Source organism: Pelophylax lessonae (genome assembly GCF_965119305.1).
Source record: "Pelophylax lessonae genome assembly, chromosome: 1".
In the NCBI taxonomy this organism is placed as follows: Eukaryota; Metazoa; Chordata; class Amphibia; order Anura; family Ranidae; genus Pelophylax; species Pelophylax lessonae.
The window spans coordinates 2,600,023-2,622,796 of record NC_138768.1 but is presented as its reverse complement, the minus strand read 5'-3'; the positions used below and the strand labels follow the sequence as shown (position 1 = coordinate 2,622,796).

General features: G+C 53.8%; 1 protein-coding gene across 1 annotated transcript; it reads right to left on the bottom strand.

The window, feature by feature from the left end:
* Positions 1-286: 286 nt before the first annotated feature.
* MOGS (mannosyl-oligosaccharide glucosidase) lies at positions 287-19,419 on the bottom strand. The gene is made up of 5 exons (XM_082271861.1): positions 19,332-19,419; positions 13,818-14,153; positions 12,597-12,814; positions 5,196-5,368; positions 287-2,368 (listed from the first exon to the last, which is right to left on the bottom strand). Exons 2-5 carry the CDS (start codon positions 14,143-14,145, stop codon positions 631-633), a joined length of 2,457 nt encoding a protein of 818 aa, XP_082127987.1. The 5' UTR covers positions 14,146-14,153; positions 19,332-19,419; the 3' UTR covers positions 287-630.
* Positions 19,420-22,774: the final 3,355 nt, after the last annotated feature.

The window sequence follows — 22,774 nt, the reverse complement described above, 5'->3', positions numbered from 1 at the left end:
AAACTGAAGATACGCCCCCCTCCCAACAATGTGATGAAACATATCAAGAGATGGTGTGAGCTTAGCCTCTGACCTGGAGGCAATATCTGTGCATGTGCCATGTTCAGGGTTGCTTGATCTAGTGGTCCCGCTGTTCCAAACTTAAGACACACCCCCTCCCCACAATGCATTCTATGAGGAGGTGGCCATCTCATAGCATTATAGGATGGTGGTGGGGGAAAAGGAGGGCGAGTCTGACCTGGTGTAGCATTACAGGGCAGGGAGTGAGGCAGAAAGTGCACCTGACCTCTGACCTGGAGCCAGCATCTGCTCACATGGCATGTGTTTAAAGCTCCCAGGCTGGGGAGAGAAGGCACTGGGATGTAGGAGTTCCATGGGGGTCATTCTGTCTTGCCAGTCTGCAATGTATGTACTAATGACAGGTTCCCTTAAAACAGGGAATTGTATAAAATGCCATCAGAGAGCCCTAGAAAAGCTGTTCAGGATTCGGGACGACCACAGGAAGACCACGCGGAGCGGCCAGCCCAATCACTGTCCGTACAAACGGACTCAGGTGGCGTTCCCCCTCAGCCTGTATGTCACAGAAGGACGGAGACCCTCTGCGGAGTCCCCCCTACATCATGCCCAGCCTCAGTATTCCTCAGCCATGATCAGGACGATTAGGGAGCTCCATCCGGTGAATGGGTGACATCCCTGTCCTCGGCCTGTCTTGTCGTTATACTGCTCCCAGAGAAAACCTGTGTCTATGTACTGCCTGTAGAGATTAGCGATGAGGTTGATGCGGAGCTCGCGGTACACGCTGGTCGCCTTCTCCCTGTGCGGGCCCTCCAGCTGGCTGTAGTGGTGCAGGGCCCTCACCGCCAGGTAGTTCATGTTGATCCATATGGGGCCCCTCCAGTAGGGCGGGTCATGTTCCGTGTTGCGTTGCATGTACATGGGGCTGCTCTTGGACAAGGAGCGGATGCCGTATGGCGTCCAGAGTTTGTCGGAATCCCGGAGCTGGTCCAGAACGCGACCCAGTTTGGGGGAGTCGGGGGACAGGAGCTGCAGGAGGAACGGGAAAAGGGACACGTAGCCCAGAGCACCAACGTACTGCAACTTTGGGGCCTTCCTCACCACCCTTATCAGTCTCGGAGGAGGGACGCTACGTGGGTCCTGCCCGGGAAAGGGACGCGGCCGCTCCCACTCCAGCACCGTGTTCTGTGTGTGGTTCCCGTAATCAGCGTAAGCGCCTAACCTCTCGAACCAGTGGAGCCGATCTAAGAGGGAATTGTCGGAGAGCATCGAGTGCGACTCCTTGTACCTGCCGCCATCTTCTCCCAGCAGGTCGCAGATGTTCGCCATCACCTCCGACGCCAAGGCCATCCAGCACCTCAAGTCCACGTGCCGCTCGTCGTCCGAGGGGTGAGAGGCCCGCGGGTAATCGTCCAGGCCAGATGTCAGCGTTTTCGGGTTCAGGAACTGCAGGGTGTCCCTGTCCCGCCCACGCCATCGGTACGTGTACGGAAGTGGACCGCTCTGCGTCTCGTTAAACCAGCCGTACCAGGTCTGGAGACGAGGAAACGCACGCTGAAGAATCTTCCGCCCTTCAGGGGGAACATTTCCGCCTGCCAGCAGCTGGCGCAGTGCAAGGAACAGGGTGGGGGGGTTGGCATTCTCATCCCACTGAACGACAAATTCAGAGGGCACTTTACTGCGAGCCTCGGGTCCGAGGATCTGCTCCCGTGGGATCCAGCCGTCGGCATTCATCAGATCCAGCCAGTGACCCAGAGACTGCCAGGCCAGAGTCGGGTTCCAGCGGGCGATCAGCAACAAATGGAACCCCTCGTCCCAGAGGAAGCCACGAGGAAAGAAGGAGCGCGATGGGACGGCCGTGAAGAGCGGAGCCAATGGATAGGAGACAGGTTCTGGATTGTACCGCGACTGGACCAAAGAGCTGCCGTAGAAATAGCCCATCCCGCCCACCATGTTGGAAAGGGCAGCCTGAGCGAACGCCACCTGCTCTGGGATGAAGCCCTTCCCCTCCAGCCGAAACATCTGCCGAAACCGCTCAGCCATGTCCTTCTTGTGCTGCTCCAGCTCGGCGGTCAGCGTCTGCCCGGACAGGTGTTCCGAGCGCTCCCAGAAACTGTCCGATTCAAATAGGAACTCGGCCTGGAAGGGGAGGGCCATGGTGATCTGGTGGACGATGACCTGGGAGTGGTCAGACCCCGGCTGGGGAGGAGGGTTGTAGACGTCGACCCCGAAGTAGCGTCTCTTGTTGTTTCCGGAGCCTCCAGACGGGTGACTGAAGCGGTCTCTGAGGCTGCCGCGTACGACGTCTGTGATGTGGTGGAGTCCCGGGCATGTCGTCACCAAGTGGTTATAACTGTGGAAGGAGAAGAAAACCAGATAAGTTCCAGAAAACCTTCAAGATACATTATATAGATATGCCCTCCCCCCGCTCGGTTTATATTTATCTTTCAGCAGTCCACACAACCATGGAAGGAACCACCGATCCCTCTAGATGAGCTTTCTGCAGTTGGCTGGATAAGATCACATGGGAAGGGGCAGGACTTAGCCAGACTTTCAGCAGTTTGTGTTCTGTTCCCCCCAGGCATTACATGAGTGCAGTAGATGGTCATCCGTTATAACACAGAACCAGCTAAAATCGGGTGAGGGGAAAAAAGGTCACATCAGCCAAATATCACCACAAAAGTGCCAATTCCCCAGCCGTGGGTGCCTAGCTATATCCCTTAAATGATTAAAGTCACATGACACATTGTTATCATGGATTCTGCAATCAAAACTGAAGAACCCAAACTCACCCAGCAAGGAGGAAGGCGGCCAATGACACTTATGTCATGTCAAGTCATGAGCAGCAATGAGGGTCATAAGAAGGTGATAGAACCCTGTGGGGTGCGAGGCCCTGGAGGACCGGTCAATGACCCCCTTCTAACTAGCACATGCCCAATCAGAGGTAAGGTGTGCGTTGATGTGAGTCTGGAAGGCTGGGACACAATGTCATCAGTGATGAAGCCTCAAGACCTTCAAGGAGAACCATCTCAGAACATCCCACCACATAAAGAGGAGAAACAATGTTCCCCGGACACCAGATTAAGGTGAGGAGGCACCTTCCAGCATTAAAGCACTACCTGGATGATACTTACACTGGGTTATACTGCCTCCCACAGGACGAACTGGCATTAGGCACATAGGTGTGGGAGGGGTTATAGCCCCTAGGGGGCTGGCCTTTGAGTTCTTTTTTCACACATACACACAGTTTTGATTAAAAGGTGCTTCTAATGGACAGTCCCCTCTCCTCTGGAGCTTCCTGTAGATTCCCAAGCTTCCAGGGCTATCCCTGGAGTCTACAGAGCTTCCAGGGCTATCCCTGGAGTCTACAGAGCTTCCAGGGCTATCCCTGGAGTCTACAGAGCTTCCAGGGCTATCCCTCGAGTCTACAGAGCTTCCAGGGCTATCCCTCGAGTCTACAGAGCTTCCAGGGCTATCCCTCGAGTCTACAGAGCTTCCAGGGCTATCCCTGGAGTCTACAGAGCTTCCAGTGCTATCCCTGGAGTCTACAGAGCATCCAGGGCTATCCCTGGAGTCTACAGAGCTTCCAGGGCTATCCCTGGAGTCTACAGAGCTTCCAGGGCTATCCCTCGAGTCTACAGAGCTTCCAGGGCTATCCCTCGAGTCTACAGAGCTTCCAGGGCTATCCCTCGAGTCTACAGAGCTTCCAGGGCTATCCCTCGAGTCTACAGAGCTTCCAGGGCTATCCCTGGAGTCTACAGAGCTTCCAGTGCTATCCCTGGAGTCTACAGAGCATCCAGGGCTATCCCTCGAGTCTACAGAGCATCCAGGGCTATCCCTCGAGTCTACAGAGCTTCCAGGGCTATCCCTGGAGTCTACAGAGCTTCCAGGGCTATCCCTCGAGTCTACAGAGCATCCAGGGCTATCCCTCGAGTCTACAGAGCTTCCAGGGCTATCCCTGGAGTCTACAGAGCTTCCAGGGCTATCCCTGGAGTCTACAGAGCTTCCAGGGCTATCCCTCGAGTCTACAGAGCATCCAGGGCTATCCCTCGAGTCTACAGAGCTTTAACGACTATTTCCTGAGTCTCCGGAGCTTTAACGACTATTTCCCGAGTCTCCGGAGCTTCAATGACTATTTCCCGAGTCTCCGGAGCTTCAAGGACTAATTCCAGAGTCCCAGGAGCTTCCAAGGCTATTTTCAGAGTCTCCAGAGCTATCCGGACTATTTCCGGACTCTCTAGAGCTTCCAGGACTATTTCCGGACTCTCCAGAGCTTCCAGGACTATTTCTGACCTTCCAGGACTATTTCCGGACTCTCCAGAGCTTCCAGGACTATTTCCGGACTCTCCAGAGCTTCCAGGACTATTTCCGGACTCTGCAGAGCTTCCAGGACTATTTCCGGACTCTCCAGAGCTTCCAGGACTATTTCCGGACTCTCCAGAGCTTCCAGGACTATTTCCGGACTCTCCAGAGCTTCCAGGACTATTTCCGGACTCTCCAGAGCTTCCAGGACTATTTCCGGACTCTCCAGAGCTTCCAGGACTATTTCTGACCTTCCAGAGCTTCCAGGACTATTTCCGGACTCTCCAGAGCGTCCAGGACTATTTCCGGACTCTCCAGAGTGTCCAGGACTATTTCCGGACTCTCCAGAGCTTCCAGGACTATTTCCGGACTCTGCAGAGCTTCCAGGACTATTTCCGGACTCTGCAGAGCTTCCAGGACTATTTCCGGACTCTCCAGAGCTTCCAGGACTATTTCCGGACTCTCCAGAGCTTCCAGGACTATTTCCGGACTCTCCAGAGCTTCCAGGACTATTTCCGGACTCTCCAGAGCGTCCAGGACTATTTCCGGACTCTCCAGAGCGTCCAGGACTATTTCCGGACTCTCCAGAGCTTCCAGGACTATTTCCGGACTCTCCAGAGCTTCCAGGACTATTTCTGACCTTCCAGGACTTTTTCCGGACTCTCCAGAGCTTCCAGGACTATTTCCGGACTCTCCAGAGCTTCCAGGACTATCCGCACTCTCCAGAGCTTCCAGGACTATTTCCGGACTCTCCAGAGCTTCCAGGACTATTTCCGGACTCTCCAGAGCTTCCAGGACTATTTCCGGACTCTCCTCTCAATTTTTACTTACAATGCAGAAAATAAAATGGACCCCGTCTGCAGAATCACAGCACTCACCTGATGGCTCCGCCTCCCGCGTCCGGTCTCGGGAATCGGAGAGTGAAGCCACCCAGCTCCTCTGACAAGCCGGTCACATGACTCAGGTGTCGCCCATCCATGTGGGGGGTCAGCGTTCCCTGCCCATCTGTGGCCACATAGAAGAAGAGGGAAAGAACCTGTCCTGGGGGGCCCTGTGGGGGAGGAGACAGAGGAGGGGCCAGTTATATCTTGTGTGACACCAAAAACAAAACCAACTGTGCAGGAACAGATCCAGGAGAACATATTGCTAGGAATCTGGGGTGGGGGTGTCACATCCAGTGTTCCCACGCCCCAATATTGTCATGCATGAAATTAACTTACATCTCTCACATCAAGGACACTATAAAAGAACCCCCACAAAGTACTGAGCGGCAAAAAGAGGCCCTGTCACCTTTTCTCACTTCCAGTCTGTACTCAGGGACACTCCCTCGCAGTAAAGTGCCCTCTGATTTGTCGTTCAGTGGAATGAGAACACTAAAATCAGAAGATCAGAATGTCAGGCGGTCTTCCCTGCATTATACAAGGGCTTGTTATAACACTGCGGGGGGAGGGGTCACCAAAACTCCCGCCATTCCAGGAACATGGCAAGGAATGGAAGGGTCAGTGTGGACGGCCTTTGGGCTTCTGTTCCTCTGCCCATTTCTCCCCAACCCTACGCTCCCCTCATCTGCATCTCACAGCAAATACACTTCCCGACTCCCCCTCTACCAGAGCCCCCCCCAGTCTACTGTCCCCTCCTTCCCTACTCCACCTCTACCAGAGCCCCCCCAGTCTACTGTCCCCTCCTTCCCTACTCCACCTCTACCAGAGCCCCCCCAGTCTACTGTCCCCTCCTTCCCTACTCCACCTCTACCAGAGCCCCCCCATGTCTACTGTCCCCTCCTTCCCGACTCCACCTCTACCAGAGCCCCCCCCAGTCTACTGTCCCCTCCTTCCCTACTCCACCTCTACCAGAGCCCCCCCCAGTCTACTGTCCCCTCCTTCCCTACTCCACCTCTACCAGAGCCCCCCCAGTCTACTGTCCCCTCCTTCCCGACTCCACCTCTACCAGAGCCCCCCCCATGTCTACTGTCCCCTCCTTCCCTACTCCACCTCTACCAGAGCCCCCCCCATGTCTACTGTCCCCTCCTTCCCTACTCCACCTCTACCAGAGCCCCCCCAGTCTACTGTCCCCTCCTTCCCTACTCCACCTCTACCAGAGCCCCCCCCATGTCTACTGTCCCCTCCTTCCCTACTCCACCTCTACCAGAGCCCCCCCCATGTCTACTGTCCCCTCCTTCCCTACTCCACCTCTACCAGAGCCCCCCCCCAGTCTACTGTCCCCTCCTTCCCTACTCCACCTCTACCAGAGCCCCCCCCATGTCTACTGTCCCCTCCTTCCCTACTCCACCTCTACCAGAGCCCCCCCCATGTCTACTGTCCCCTCCTTCCCTACTCCACCTCTACCAGAGCCCCCCCCCATGTCTACTGTCCCCTCCTTCCCTACTCCACCTCTACCAGAGCCCCCCCCAGTCTACTGTCCCCTCCTTCCCTACTCCACCTCTACCAGAGCCCCCCCAAGTCTACTGTCCCCTCCTTCCCTACTCCACCTCTACCAGAGCCCCCCCAGTCTACTGTCCCCTCCTTCCCTACTCCACCTCTACCAGAGCCCCCCCAGTCTACTGTCCCCTCCTTCCCTACTCCACCTCTACCAGAGCCCCCCCAAGTCTACTGTCCCCTCCTTCCCTACTCCACCTCTACCAGAGCCCCCCCAAGTCTACTGTCCCCTCCTTCCCTACTCCACCTCTACCAGAGCCCCCCCAGTCTACTGTCCCCTTCCTTCCCTACTCCACCTCTACCAGAGCCCCCCCAGTCTACTGTCCCCTTCCTCCCTACTCCACCTCTACCAGAGCCCCCCCAGTCTACTGTCCCCTCCTTCCCTACTCCACCTCTACCAGAGCCCCCCCCAGTCTACTGTCCCCTCCTTCCCTACTCCACCTCTACCAGAGCCCCCCCAGTCTACTGTCCCCTCCTTCCCTACTCCACCTCTACCAGAGCCCCCCCATGTCTACTGTCCCCTCCTTCCCTACTCCACCTCTCCCAGAGCCCCCCCCCCCCCGTCTACTGTCCCCTCATTTCCTACTCCACCTCTACCAGAGCCCCCCCCAGTCTACTGTCCCCTCCCTCCCTACTCCACCTCTACCAGAGCCCCCCCAGTCTACTGTCCCCTCCATCCCCACTCCACCTCTACCAGAGCCCCCCCCATGTCTACTGTCCCCTCCTTCCCTACTCCACCTCTACCAGAGCCCCCCCAGTCTACTGTCCCCTCCTTCCCTACTCCACCTCTACCAGAGCCCCCCCAGTCTACTGTCCCCTCCCTCCCTACTCCACCTCTCCCAGAGCCCCCCCCCCCCGTCTACTGTCCCCTCATTCCCTACTCCACCTCTACCAGAGCCCCCCCCCCAGTCTACTGTCCCCTCCCTCCCTACTCCACCTCTACCAGAGCCCCCCCAGTCTACTGTCCCCTCCATCCCCACTCCACCTCTACCAGAGCCCCCCCAAGTCTACTGTCCCCTCCATCCCCACTCCACCTCTACCAGAGCCCCCCCATGTCTACTGTCCCCTCCTTCCCTACTCCACCTCTACCAGAGCCCCCCCCAAGTCTACTGTCCCCTCCATCCCCACTCCACCTCTACCAGAGCCCCCCCATGTCTACTGTCCCCTCCTTCCCTACTCCATCTCTACCAGAGCCCCCCAGTCTACTGTCCCCCCTCCCTTCCCTACTCCTCCATCTCTACCAGAGCCCCCCAGTCTACTGTCCCCTCCCTCCCTACTCCACCTCTACCAGAGCCCCCCCAGTCTACTGTCCCCTCCATCCCCACTCCACCTCTACCAGAGCCCCCCCAAGTCTACTGTCCCCTCCATCCCCACTCCACCTCTACCAGAGCCCCCCCATGTCTACTGTCCCCTCCTTCCCTACTCCACCTCTACCAGAGCCCCCCCAAGTCTACTGTCCCCTCCTTCCCTACTCCACCTCTACCAGAGCCCCCCCAGTCTACTGTCCCCTTCCTCCCTACTCCACCTCTACCAGAGCCCCCCCAGTCTACTGTCCCCTCCTTCCCTACTCCACCTCTACCAGAGCCCCCCCATGTCTACTGTCCCCTCCTTCCCTACTCCACCTCTACCAGAGCCCCCCCATGTCTACTGTCCCCTCCTTCCCTACTCCACCTCTACCAGAGCCCCCCCAGTCTACTGTCCCCTCCTTCCCTACTCCACCTCTACCAGAGCCCCCCCAGTCTACTGTCCCCTCCTTCCCTACTCCACCTCTACCAGAGCCCCCCCAGTCTACTGTCCCCTCCCTCCCTACTCCACCTCTCCCAGAGCCCCCCCCGTCTACTGTCCCCTCATTCCCTACTCCACCTCTACCAGAGCCCCCCCCAGTCTACTGTCCCCTCCCTCCCTACTCCACCTCTACCAGAGCCCCCCCAGTCTACTGTCCCCTCCATCCCCACTCCACCTCTACCAGAGCCCCCCCAGTCTACTGTCCCCTCCTTCCCTACTCCACCTCTACCAGAGCCCCCCCAGTCTACTGTCCCCTCCTTCCCTACTCCACCTCTACCAGAGCCCCCCAGTCTACTGTCCCCTCCATCCCCATTCCACCTCTACCAGAGCCCCCCCAGTCTACTGTCCCCCCCTTCCCTACTCCACCTCTACCAGAGCCCCCCCAGTCTACTGTCCCCTCCCTCCCTACTCCACCTCTACCAGAGCCCCCCCCATGTCTACTGTCCCCTCCATCCCTACTCCACCTCTACCAGAGCCCCCCCAGGTCTACTGTCCCCTTCATCCCTAGTCCACCTCTACCAGAGCCCCCCCAGGTCTACTGTCCCCTCCTTCCCTACTCCACCTCTACCAGAGCCCCCCCAAGTCTACTGTCCCCTCCATCCCCATTCCACCTCTACCAGAGCCCCCCCAGTCTACTGTCCCCTCCCTTCCTACTCCACCTCTACCAGAGCCCCCCAGTCTACTGTCCCCTCCATCCCCATTCCACCTCTACCAGAGCCCCCCCAGTCTACTGTCCCCTCCTTCCCTACTCCACCTCTACCAGAGCCCCCCCAGTCTACTGTCCCCTCCCTCCCTACTCCACCTCTACCAGAGCCCCCCCATGTCTACTGTCCCCTCCATCCCTACTCCACCTCTACCAGAGCCCCCCCAGGTCTACTGTCCCCTTCATCCCTAGTCCACCTCTACCAGAGCCCCCCCAGGTCTACTGTCCCCTCCATCCCCACTCCACCTCTACCAGAGCCCCCCCCCCCCCAAGTCTACTGTCCCCTCCATCCCCACTCCACCTCTACCAGAGCCCCCCCAAGTCTACTGTCCCCTCCCTCCCTACTCCACCTCTACCAGAGCCCCCCCCATGTCTACTGTCCCCTCCATCCCTACTCCACCTCTACCAGAGCCCCCCCAGGTCTACTGTCCCCTTCATCCCTAGTCCACCTCTACCAGAGCCCCCCCAGGTCTACTGTCCCCTCCATCCCCACTCCACCTCTACCAGAGCCCCCCCCCCCCCAAGTCTACTGTCCCCTCCATCCCCACTCCACCTCTACCAGAGCCCCCCCAAGTCTACTGTCCCCTCCATCCCTAGTCCACCTCTCCCAGAGCCCCCCCCCCCCCCCAAGTCTACTGTTCCCTCCATCCACCTCTCCAACAGCCTACATTCCCCCCCCTCCCCCCAGTCTACTGTCCCCACTATCCACCTCTAAAACAGCCTACATCCCCCCCCCCCCCAAGTCTACTGTCCCCTCTATCCACCTCTCCCCGAGCCCACACTCCCCAATGTTCACCTTTCCCCGAGCCTAAGCCTACACTTTCCCAAGCCCTTCAATTCTTTTGTCTGCTTTTCGCCAAGCCCACACTCCCCAATGTCCACCTTTCCCCGAGCCCACGCCCCCCAACGTCCACCTTTCCCCGAGCCCACACTCCCCAACGTCCACCTTTCCTCCGAGCCCACACTCCACATGGTCCACCTTTCCTCCGAGCCCACACTCCACCTTTCCTCCGAGCCCACACTCCACCTTTCCTCCGAGCCCACACTCCACATTGTCCACCTTTCCCCGAGCCCAAACTCCCCAATGTCCACCTTTCCCCGAGCCCTCACTCCACATTGTCCACCTTTCCCCGAGCCCACACTCCACATTGTCCACCTTTCCCCGAGCCCACACTCCCCAACGTCCACCTTTCCCCGAGCCACAACGTCCACCTTTCCCCGAGCCCACACTCCACATTGTCCACCTTTCCTCCGAGCCCACACTCCACATTGTCCACCTTTCCCCGAGCCCACACTCCACATTGTCCACCTTTCCTCGAGCCCACACTCCCCAATGTCCACCTTTCCCCGAGCCCACACTCCCCAACGTCCACCTTTCCCTGAGCCACAACGTCCACCTTTCCCCGAGCCCACACTCCCCAATGTCCACCTTTCCCCGAGCCCACACTCCCCAACGTCCACCTTTCCCTGAGGCACAACGTCCACCTTTCCCTGAGGCACAACGTCCACCTTTCCCTGAGGCACAACGTCCACCTTTCCCTGAGGCACAACGTCCACCTTTCCCTGAGCCACAACGTCCACCTTTCCCTGAGCCACAACGTCCACCTTTCCCTGAGCCACAACGTCCACCTTTCCCTGAGCCACAACGTCCACCTTTCCCCGTGCCCACACTCCACATTGTCCACCTTTCCTCTGAGCCCACACTCCACATTGTCCACCTTTCCCCGAGCCCACACTCCCCAATGTCCACCTTTCCCCGAGCCCACACTCCCCAACGTCCACCTTTCCCTGAGCCACAACGTCCACCTTTCCATGAGCCACAACGTCCACCTTTCCATGAGCCACAACGTCCACCTTTCCATGAGCCACAACGTCCACCTTTCCATGAGCCACAACGTCCACCTTTCCATGAGCCACAACGTCCACCTTTCCATGAGCCACAACGTCCACCTTTCCATGAGCCACAACGTCCACCTTTCCATGAGCCACAACGTCCACCTTTCCATGAGCCACAACGTCCACCTTTCCATGAGCCACAACGTCCACCTTTCCATGAGCCACAACGTCCACCTTTCCATGAGCCACAACGTCCACCTTTCCATGAGCCACAACTCCACATTGTCCACCTTTCCTCCGAGCCCACACTCCACCTTTCCCCGAGCCCACACTCCCCAACGTCCACCTTTCCCCGAGCCCACACTCCCCAACGTCCACCTTTCCCGAGCCCACACTCCCCAACGTCCACCTTTCCCCTGAGCCACAACGTCCACCTTTCCCTGAGCCACAACGTCCACCTTTCCCTGAGCCACAACGTCCACCTTTCCCTGAGCCACAACGTCCACCTTTCCCTGAGCCACAACGTCCACCTTTCCCTGAGCCACAACGTCCACCTTTCCCTAAGCCACAACGTCCACCTTTCCCTGAGCCACAACGTCCACCTTTCCCTGAGCCACAACGTCCACCTTTCCCTGAGCCACAACGTCCACCTTTCCCTGAGCCACAACGTCCACCTTTCCCTGAGCCACAACGTCCACCTTTCCCTGAGCCACAACGTCCACCTTTCCCTGAGCCACAACGTCCACCTTTCCCTGAGCCACAACGTCCACCTTTCCCTGAGCCACAACGTCCACCTTTCCTCCGAGCCCACACTCCACATTGTCCACCTTTCCTCCGAGCCCACACTCCACCTTTCCCCGAGCTCTCACTCCCCAACGTTGACCCGTCCACCTTTTCCTGAGCCACAACGTCCACCTTTCCCTGAGCCCACACTCCCCATGTCAACCAATTCCTAAGCCTGCACCGCACGTCCTCCTTATACTACGAAGCACCTCAAGGTGTCACTCATATGTTTAAAAAATGGCAGACCGGTCACTCTAAAAATGACTGCATGTTCTCCCATATGAATGTAAGCTGTGCAGAGCTAGATCCTGACAGGGCAGGGGATTGGATTCTCCTGCAGTTCAGTAACACTTACAGGTCCCCCCCCCCCCTCCAGCCTATCAGCGGAAGGAGCAGCACTGTGACAAACTCATCTCTCGGCTCTGTGTGCTGCTTCTCCCTCCCCCAGTCTCAGCCCTGCTGTACAGAGACTGCAAGTGGCTGACACCAGGTCACATTCAGGTACGCTGCTTGCATTACAAAAATATGTTTAAGGACGATGCATTAATTTGCGTAATTTATCTGTCCGGATTCCGGCTTTAAGAGAAAACAGACAACACACTGGCACAGCGCTCGATGATGGGTGGAATGTGCTGGGGGTTCCTCTCCATACCTCGGTCCAGATGGGCATTTAATGAAAACCTTCACCCCCCCCCCCCCAATCTCCCCACAGTGATGTCCCATCCTCCTCCACTCACCTCAGTGGAGCCGGTGATCCTCCAGCTCCAGTCTCCACCATGACTCCCTCCCGGCCTCTTCACAAACTCTGTGCTCAGACTGAACCCCTTATCCTTTATCTCCTGGACCCCAAAATTCACTCCGTCGTGCATCAGCCAACCGTACCGCGCCAGACCATCGCCCTGTTCACATGTATGGCGAAGGGACGACGATCCGGACTGTGAGAGCCACATCAAGCCTGCCGGGACAAGAGAAGAGCGTGATAAGGAGACCGGAGAGGAGCGGAACATGGACAGGAGAGAGGTGGACAGAGAGTAGGCTTGGGGCAGAGGTGCGGGGGGGGGGGGGGGGGGGGCGGAGATGTAGACTTAGGAAAAGGTGAAAAAGAAGAGGGCTGCGGCGTAGACTTGAAAAAAAGTCAAATAGGGTGGGGGGGGGGGGATAGTCAGGAAGAAGTAGATGCACGGGAAGAATAGTCTCAGGTGGAAGAAGTGGACAGGGGGAGGAGCGTAGGGTTGGGGAGAGGCGGCCAGGGGGAGGAGCGTAGGGTTGGAGAGAGGCGGACAGGGGGAGGAGCGTAAGGTTGGGGAGAGGAAGACAGGGGGAGGAGCGTAAGGTTGGGGAGAGGAAGACAGGGGGAGGAGCGTAAGGTTGGGGAGAGGAGGACAGGGGGAGGAGCGTAGAGTTGGAGAGAGGTGGGCAGGGGGAGGAGCGTAGGGTTGGAGAGAGGCGGGCAGGGGGAGGAGCGTAGGCTTGGAGAGAGGCGGACAGGGGGAGGAGCGTAGGGTTGGACAGAGGTGGACAGGGGGAGGAGCGTAGGGTTGGACAGAGGTGGACAGGGGGAGGAGCGTAGGGTTGGAGAGAGGTGGACAGGGGGAGGAGTGTAGGGTTGGACAGAGGTGGACAGGGGGAGGAGCGTAGGGTTGGACAGAGGTGGATAGGGGGAGGAGCGTAGGGTTGGACAGAGGTGGATAGGGGGAGGAGCGTAAGGTTGGAGAGAGGTGGACAGGGGGAGGAGCGTAGGGTTGGACAGAGGTGGACAGGGGGAGGAGTGTAGGGTTGGACAGAGGCGGACAGGGGGAGGAGCGTAGGGTTGGACAGAGGTGGACAGGGGGAGGAGCGTAGGGTTGGACAGAGGGAGGAGCGTAGGGTTGGACAGAGGTGGATAGGGGGAGGAGCGTAGGGTTGGACAGAGGTGGATAGGGGGAGGAGCGTAGGGTTGGAGAGAGGTGGACACCTACCTGTCACCACGGAGCGTGGACTCCGGGTCTTCATCCCGAAGTAGACCTGCGGCCTATAGGAGCCCCAGAAGAGGTTGGGGGAGGAGTCGGGGAAGCTGCTGTTGGTTGGTAGGATGGGAGGGGAGGGGTGCAGGGTGACCACATTCACCGCCTGACTCCACCTCCTGTACCCGCTGTAGGTGAAAGCCCCGAGACCGATGAGGAAGGACAGGATGGCGATCAGCACCACGCGGCTCCTCCCACTCTCAGGGGCTGGAGCTTTCCGGGAAGATGGAGGAGGAGGAGGGCGGGGCTCAGAGCCGCCATGACGTCTCCGCTCTCGTGGCATCCTACAGCCTGGGGGGGAGGGGAGAACACATTTTATGGAGGATCCCCCAATGTATACATAATACCTTCTTCATTACCACCCCCCACATATATATATATATATATATATATACACCCCCTTATATTGCACCTCCCCCATATCTCTCCCCAGTATAAATATCTATATACACTATATTACCAAAAGTATTGGGACGCCTGGCTTTACACACACATGAACTTTAATGGCATCCCAGTCTTAGTCCGTAGGGTTCAATATTGAGTTGGCTCCGCCCTTTGCAGCTATAACAGCTTCATCTCTTCTGGGAAGGCCGTCCACAAGGTTTAGGAGTGTCTATGGGAATGTTTCACCATTCTTCCAGAAGTGCTTTTGTGAGGTCAGGCACTGATGTTGGATGAGAAGGCCTGGCTCGCAGTCTCCACTCTAATTCATCCCAAAGGTGTTCTATAGGGTTGAGGTCAGGACTCTGTGCAGGTCAGTCAAGTTCCTCCACCCCAAACTCGCCCATCCATGTCTTTATGGACCTTGCTTTGTGCACTGGTCCAAATTATGTGGTGGAGGGGGGATTATGGTGTGGGGGACGGGGTTATTGTGTTGGGGAGAGGGGGGATTATGGTGTGGGGGGAGGGGGGTTATGGTGTGGTGGAGGGGGGATTATGGTGTGGAGGAGGGGATTATGGTGTGGGGGAGGAGGGATTATGGTGTGGTGGAGGGGGGATTATGGTGTGGAGGAGGGGATTATGGTGTGGGGGAGGGGGGTTATGGTGTGGTGGAGGGGGGATTATGGTGTGGAGGAGGGGATTATGGTGTGGAGGAGGGATTATGGTGTGGGGGAGGAGGGATTATGGTGTGGAGGAGGGGATTATGGTGTGGGGGAGGAGGGATTATGGTGTGGTGGAGGGGGGATTATGGTGTGGAGGAGGGGATTATGGTGTGGGGGAGGGGGGTTATGGTGTGGAGGAGGGGATTATGGTGTGGGGGAGGAGGGATTATGGTGTGGGGGAGGAGGGATTATGGTGTGGGGGAGGAGGGATTATGGTGTGGGGGAGGAGGGATTATGGTGTGGAGGGGAGATTATGGTGTGGGGGGAGGGGGATTATGGTGTGGGGGAGGGGGGATTATGGTGTGGGGGAGGGGGGATTATGGTGTGGGGGAGGGGGGATTATGGTGTGGGGGAGGAGGGATTATGGTGTGGTGGAGGGGGGATTATGGTGTGGAGGAGGGGATTATGGTGTGGGGGAGGGGGGTTATGGTGTGGTGGAGGGGGGATTATGGTGTGGAGGAGGGGATTATGGTGTGGAGGAGGGATTATGGTGTGGGGGAGGAGGGATTATGGTGTGGAGGAGGGGATTATGGTGTGGGGGAGGAGGGATTATGGTGTGGTGGAGGGGGGATTATGGTGTGGAGGAGGGGATTATGGTGTGGGGGAGGGGGGTTATGGTGTGGAGGAGGGGATTATGGTGTGGGGGAGGAGGGATTATGGTGTGGGGGAGGAGGGATTATGGTGTGGGAGGAGGGATTATGGTGTGGGGGAGGAGGGATTATGGTGTGGAGGGAGATATGGTGTGGGGGAGGGGGATTATGGTGTGGGGGATTCTATTATGTTTATTATGGCTTAGGATTATGGTGTGGGGGAGGAGGGATTATGGAGTTGTAAAACTTCATTTTGATATGGTGATGGGTGGGGGAGGGGGGATTATGGTGTGGGGGAGGATTATGGTGTGTTTTTCTTAATCACATTATTTTACCCCTTAGTTCCAGTGAAGGGAACTCTTAAGGCGTCAGCATACCGAGACATTTTGGACAATTTCATGCACCCAAGTTTGTGGGAGGAGTTTGGGGATGGCCCCTCCCTGTTCCAACATGACTGCGCACCAGTGCACAAAGCAAGGTCAATAACCCCTTCCGGACCGCCCACCGCGTATTTACATCGGTACTTTGACATTAAATACCGGGGTTATGGCAGCAGACAGCAGATAGCAGACATAACCCCGGTATTTTTTTTAAATGGCGGGCGGTCCGCTTTAACAGAAGGGAGGTCCCAGTGGGGGATTCGCAGCAGGATCCCCTTTATGGGTGACAGAAGTGACCCCCCCCCCCCGCTGGTTGCTTTCCCTGCTTACCGGACCCTCTGGTAGCGAGGAAAACAATCCGGTCCACTCTCCTCTCAGGCAGGAAGTGGAGTGAGGCCAAGCTGGTCCCCTCTCCTCTCTATGGCCTTGGAGGTCCAGAGCGACGTCAAATGTCACTTCCTAGCAAAGGATTTAAAGAGCCCATTTTTTTTTTTTCATAATGAAAAAAAAAATTACTTTTTTTTTTTTTGCTTTCTAGTGTAGGTCTTGTTGACCCCAGATCTCACATTAAAGAGAACCTATCCTGCCTATTTCTATTATAAGTTATCAAACTTAAAAAAAAAAAAAAAAAAGAAAATAAAGAGAAAAAAAAAAAAATAAAGAGAAAAAAAAAAAGAAAATAAAGAGAAAAAAAAAAAAAGAAAATAAAGAGAAAAAAAAAAAGAAAATAAAGAGAAAAAAAAAAAAGAAAATAAAGAGAAAAAAAAAAAAAGAAAATAAAGAGAAAAAAAAAAAAAAGAAAATAAAGAGAAAAAAAATAGAAAATAAAGAGAAAAAAAAATAGAAAATAAAGAGAAAAAAAATAAAGAGAAAAAAAAAAATAAAAAAAAACACCCCATCCCTCTGAGCTTCCGCGCAGAAGTGAACGCATACGCAAGCCCCGCCCACCTATGTAAACAGTGTTCAAACCACACATGTGAGGTATCGCCGCCATCGTTAGAGCGAGAGGAATAATTCCATCCCCCGACCTCCTCTGGAACTCTAAGCCGGTCACCTGGAGAAATTTTTAAAATGTTGCCTATGAGGATTATTAAGTACCGATGTTTGTCGCCATTCTGTGAGCGTGCGCAATGTTGAAGGATGACATGTTGGGTATTTATTTACTCGGGGTGACATCATCTTTCACATTATGGAAAAAAATTGGCTAAATTTACTGTTTTCTTATTTTTTAATTTAAAATAGTGATTTTTTTCCCAAAATAATTGCGGAAGACTGCTAAGCAAATACGGTGTGATAAAGTGTTGCAGCGCTCACATTTTATTCTCTGCGTTCTCTGCCAAAAAATATATATATAATGTTTGGGGGTTCTCACTACTCCGACTTGGTCCCCTGACAAGTAGCGCTGCATGCGGTGCAATGGAATGCGACTTGCATTGACTTCTATGATGAGAAGTCGTTTAGAAGCTGAGATGAAGTCGGGGTGACTTTGAGTCGGATTAGTGTGAACCGGCTCCAAGTTATTTTCTAGCAAAAAAAAAAAAAAAGATTTTAACTTGTAAACAACGCGTCAGAAAAAAGGGGCGGGTCCCTTATGTGGTTGAAGACATGGATGAGTTTGGGGTGGAGGAACGTGATTGGCCTGCACAGAGTCCTGACCTCAACCCCATACAACAGCTTTGAGCTGCGAGCCAAGCCTTCTCATCCAGCATCAGTGGCTGACCTCACAAATGCTGTTCTGGAAGAATGGTGAAACATTCCCATAGACACTCCTAAACCTTGTGGACAGCCTTCCCAGAAGAGTTGAAGCTGTTATAGCTGCAAAGGGTGGAGCCAACTCAATATTGAACCCTACGGACTAAGACTGGGGGGTCATTAACCGGTTGCCGACCGTCGCACGACTATATACTGCGGCGGTCAGCCCCGGCCAGGCAGAGTGACGTATCGGTACGTCACTCGCCTGTCACTGACTTGCGAGCCTATCGCGGGCGGGCGCGCACCCGCCGCGGCTCGTTCACAGGCAAGTCAGTGCGTGTGACCGGCGGACTCGATGTCCGCCAGTCACACTGCGATCGCTCCTGTGAAGGGAGAAAGACAGAGCGGCTTATGTAAACAAGCCGCCTGTCAGTTCTCCCTGTGTAAAAGTAAAGATCTGACCGTTCTACTATGTAGAACGGTTGATCTTTGTTTTTACACCAATAGGAATGTCCCTACACAGTAGAAAGCACGCCCCTAGGACACACTTAACCCCTCCCTGTCCAATAAAGTTAACCCCTTCCCTGCCAGTGTAATTTTTACAGTAACAGTGCATATGTATAGCACTGATTACTGCAGTAATGTCACTGGTAACCCCAAAAGTGTCAAAAATGTCAGTCAAGGGTCCGATCTGTCCGCCGCAATGTCGCAGTACCGAAAAAAAAAAATCGCAGATCACCGCCATTACTCGTTAAAAAAAAAACACCAAAAATGACAAAAATCTTTCCCTTTGTTAGTAAACGCGATAACTTTTGCGCAAACCAATCAAAATACACTTTTTGCGATTTTTTTTACCAAACATAGGTAGCATAAAACAAATTGGCCGAAAAATGTTAAAAAATTTTGATTTTTACTTTTTTTTTGGGGAATTTCATATAAAAAAATGTGAAAAATATTGTTATTTTTGCAAAATTGACGCTCTTTTTTTGTTTATAGCGCATGATCAAAAAATCGCACAGGTGATCAAATACCACCAAAAGAAAGCTCTGTTTGTGGGGAAAAAAGGACGCCAAATTCGTTTAGGTACAGCGTCGCACAACCGCGCAATTGTCAGTTAAAGTCACGCAGTAAAAAAAATCGCAAAAAAAACCCCTGGTCCTTTAGCAGCCAAATCCTCCGGGGCTTAAGTGGTTAAAGGTCATGTGTGTGTAAAGGCCGGCGTCCCAATACTTTTGACAATATAGTGTATATACAGTATATATATATATATATACACACACTGGGGAGAGATATGGGGGAGGGGAGGTATATACACAACACCACCATTACCACTCCCCCCAGTGTATATATATATATATACACTCCATATATCCCCCTTCCCCCAATATATATATATACACTCCATATATATCTCCCTGTATATAGTCCTCATACATACATATATATATATATATACACTCACACAGCATACATCCCCCCATATATATACACACAACACCTCCATTACCACTTCCCCCACTATATATATATATATTTATATACCCCCCCCTTCCCCCATAATAATATTCCACCCATCTATATATATATATATACCGGCCCCTGGAATTACCCCCATTACACATTATAACCCCTCCATCATTACCACCCCCTCCCCCTCATCCCTTCCTCCCCCAGGGCTGAGGTGGCTCTGGGGGCTCCACATACCGGTGCGGCTCTCTGATTGGCTGCAATGACCGGGAAGTGACACGTGGAGTAGAGGGTACACCCTCCGACATCTTCCTCCACCCAGCCGGAAGCGCGGTTGGGTGAAGCAGAAGGGGCGGGGTCAGCGTGCATTGCGGCGTCCTGTCGGGCGCGGCGCGGAATTGGTCAGGCTGTTGATCACTCTCATCCAATGAGAGGCGCTTCCTCCGTCCATGGGGGTGTGGTTACGGGAAGACTTGGAAAGGTGTGTCCAGCATGGTGATCATGTGACATATGATGTGGATGAGGAGGCGCAGTCCGAGAATCATCCCTCCCCCACACACGTCAGTCATGGCGATCTTTTCACTTCAGCCCCTCCTACAGGGTGTATAGAGGGATTATCACCATCCCCGCCCCCTTCCCAATCCCCGCCCCCTCTCATCTCATTATGTATAGAAGGATGATTATACTGGAGGTATGGGGAGGAGGTCTTTCCTTTCACAGCAGAGTATGGAAGGATTAGGAGGTCTTTACTGTCACAGCATGGTACGGAAGAAGGATTATACTGGAGGTATGGGGAGGAGGTCTCTACTGTAACAGCAAAATACGGAATAATTATACTTGAGGTACGGGGAGGAGGTCTTTCCTGTCACAGCAGAGTACGGAAGGATGATTATACTGGTGGTACGGGGAGGAGGTCTTTCCTGTCACAGCAGAGTATAGAAGGGTGATTATACTGGAGGTATGGGTAGGAGGTCTTTCCTGTCACAGCACACTACAGAAGAATTATACTTGAGGTACAGGGAGGAGGTCTTTACTGTCACAGCAGAGTATAGAAGAAGGGTGATTATACTGGAGGTACGGGGAGGAGGTCTTTCCTGTCACATCAGAGCATAGAAGAAGGGTGATTATACTGGAGGTACGGGGAGGAGGTCTTTACTGTAACAGCAGAGTACGGAATAATTATATTGGAGGTACGGGGAGGAGGTCTTTACTGTAACAGCAGAGTATGGAAGAATTATACTTGAGGTACGGGGCGGAGGTCTTTCCAGTCACAGCAGAGTATAGAAGGGTGATTATACTGGAGGTACAGGGAGGTCTTTACTGTCACAGCAGAGTATAGAAGAGGGGTGATTATACTGGAGGTACGGGGAGGAGGTCTTTACTGTAACAGTAGAGTACAGAAGAATTATACTTGAGGTACAGGGAAGAGGTCTTTACGGTCACAGCAGAGTACGGAAGAAGGATGATTATACTGGAGGTACAGGGAGGTCTTTCCTGTCACAGCAGAGTATAGAAGAAGGGTGATTTTACTGGAGGTACAGGGAGGAGGTATTTACTGTCACAGCAGAGTATAGAAGAAGGGTGATTATACTGGAGGTATGGGGAGGAGGTCTTTCCTGTCACAGCAGAGTACGGAGGAAGGGTGATTATACTGGAGGTACGGGGAGGAGGTCTTTCCTGTCACAGCAGAGTATAGAAGGATGATTATACTGGAGGTACGGGGAGGAGGTCTTTCCTGTCACAGCAGAGTATAGAAGGATGATTATACTGGAGGCACGGGAGGAGGTCTTTACTGTCATAGCAGAGTATAGAAGGGTGATTATACTGGAGGTATGGGTAGGAGGTCTTTCCTGTCACAGCAGACTACAGAGGAATTATACTTGAGGTACGGGGAGGAGGTCTTTACTGTCACAGCAGAGTACAGAAGGGTGATTATACTGAAGGTACAGGGAGGTCTTTCCTGTCACAGCAGAGTATAGAAGAAGGGTGATTATACTGGAGGTATGGGGAGGAGGTCTTTACTGTCACAGCAGAGTACGGAAGAAGGATGATTATTCTGGAGGTACGGGGAGGTCTTTACTGTCACAGCAGAGTATAGAAGGATGATTATACTGGAGGTATGGGGAGGAGGTCTTTACTGTCACAGCAGAGTATGGAAGGATGATTATACTGGAGATAGAGGCAGGAGGTGTTTACTGTCACAGCAGAGTACGGAGGAAGGGTGATTATACTGGAGGTACGGGAGGAGGTCTTTACTGTCACAGCAGAGTATAGAAGGATGATTATACTGGAGGAACATGGAAGAGATCTTTACTGTCACAACAGAGTACGGAAGGATGATTATACTGGAGGTACAGGGAGGAGGTCTTTACTGTCACAGCAGTGTACAGAAGGATGATTATACTGGAGGTACAGGGAGTTCTTTACAGTCACAGCAGAGTACAAAAGGATGATTATATTGGAGGTACAGGGAGGCGGTGTTTATTGTTACTGCAGAGAACAGGAGGAGGATGAATATACTGGAGGTACGGAGAGGAGGTCATTACTGTCAAAGCAGAGTAGGGAAGAAGGGTGATTACACTGGAGGAGGTCTTTAATGTCACAGCACAGTACAGAAGGATGATTATACTAGAGGTATATGGAGGAGGTAACATAGCTGTGTTCTGAGGAAGGACGATATTACTGGCAGTCTAGGGAGGAGGTCTTTACTCCGCGGTCAGTGTCACTGGGAATGGAGGAACAACGATTATCTCAGCAGTATAGGAAAGAGGTCTTTACTGTCAAAGCAGTTTATATCTGTATGGAGGAAGGGTGATTATACCAGCAGTATAGGGAAGAAGTCTTTGCTGTCAGAGCAGGGCATTTATGCATGGAGGAAGGATGATTATACCCATAGTGTATAGAGGAGGTCTTTACTGTCAGAGCAGTGTAACTGTACACAGAGGAAGGAGGATTATACCCATAGTGTATGGAGGAGGTCTTTACTGTCAGAGCAGTGTAACTGTACACAGAGGAAGGATGATTATACCCATGGTGTATAGAGGAGGTCTTTACTGTCAGAGCAGTGTAACTGTACACAGAGGAAGGAGGATTATACCCATAGTGTATGGAGGAGGTCTTTACTGTCAGAGCAGTGTAACTGTACACAGAGGAAGGAGGATTATACCCATAGTGTATGGAGGAGGTCTTTACTGTCAGAGCAGTGTAACTGTACACAGAGGAAGGATGATTATACCCATGGTGTATAGAGGAGGTCTTTACTGTCAGAGCAGTGTAACTGTACACAGAGGAAGGAGGATTATATCCATAGTGTATGGAGGAGGTCTTTACTGTCAGAGCAGTGTAACTGTACACAGAGGAAGGAGGATTATACTCGCAGTATAGGGGGGGGGCTGTTTTAGGGAGGAAGCTGTGTAGCAGCGTACAGAGGGATGATTATACCAGCAATATACGGAGGAGGTCTTTACTGTCAGAGCCATGTACAGAGGAAGGATAATTATGCTGGCAGTGGATGGAGATCTTTACTGTCAGAGGAGTTTCCCTGTGTATGGAGGATGAATATACTGGAAATAGAAGAGTCTTTACTGTCAGAGCTGAGTAGCTATGTATGACAGAATGATGATTATACCAGTAGTAAAGGGAAGAGGTATTTACTGTCAGAGGAGTGTAGTTGAAGAGAA

Excerpts from the sequence above, each read along its gene's own strand:
- MOGS (XM_082271861.1), bottom strand. The coding sequence starts at position 14,145 with ATGCCACGAGAGCGGAGACGTCATGGCGGCTCTGAGCCCCGCCCTCCT. Across the intron at positions 5,369-12,596 it reads GGATCACCGGCTCCACTGAG|GGCCCCCCAGGACAGGTTCT; the intron begins GTGAGTGGAGGA and ends CCTCCCCCACAG. Across the intron at positions 2,369-5,195 it reads GCGGGAGGCGGAGCCATCAG|TTATAACCACTTGGTGACGA; the intron begins GTGAGTGCTGTG and ends CTCCTTCCACAG.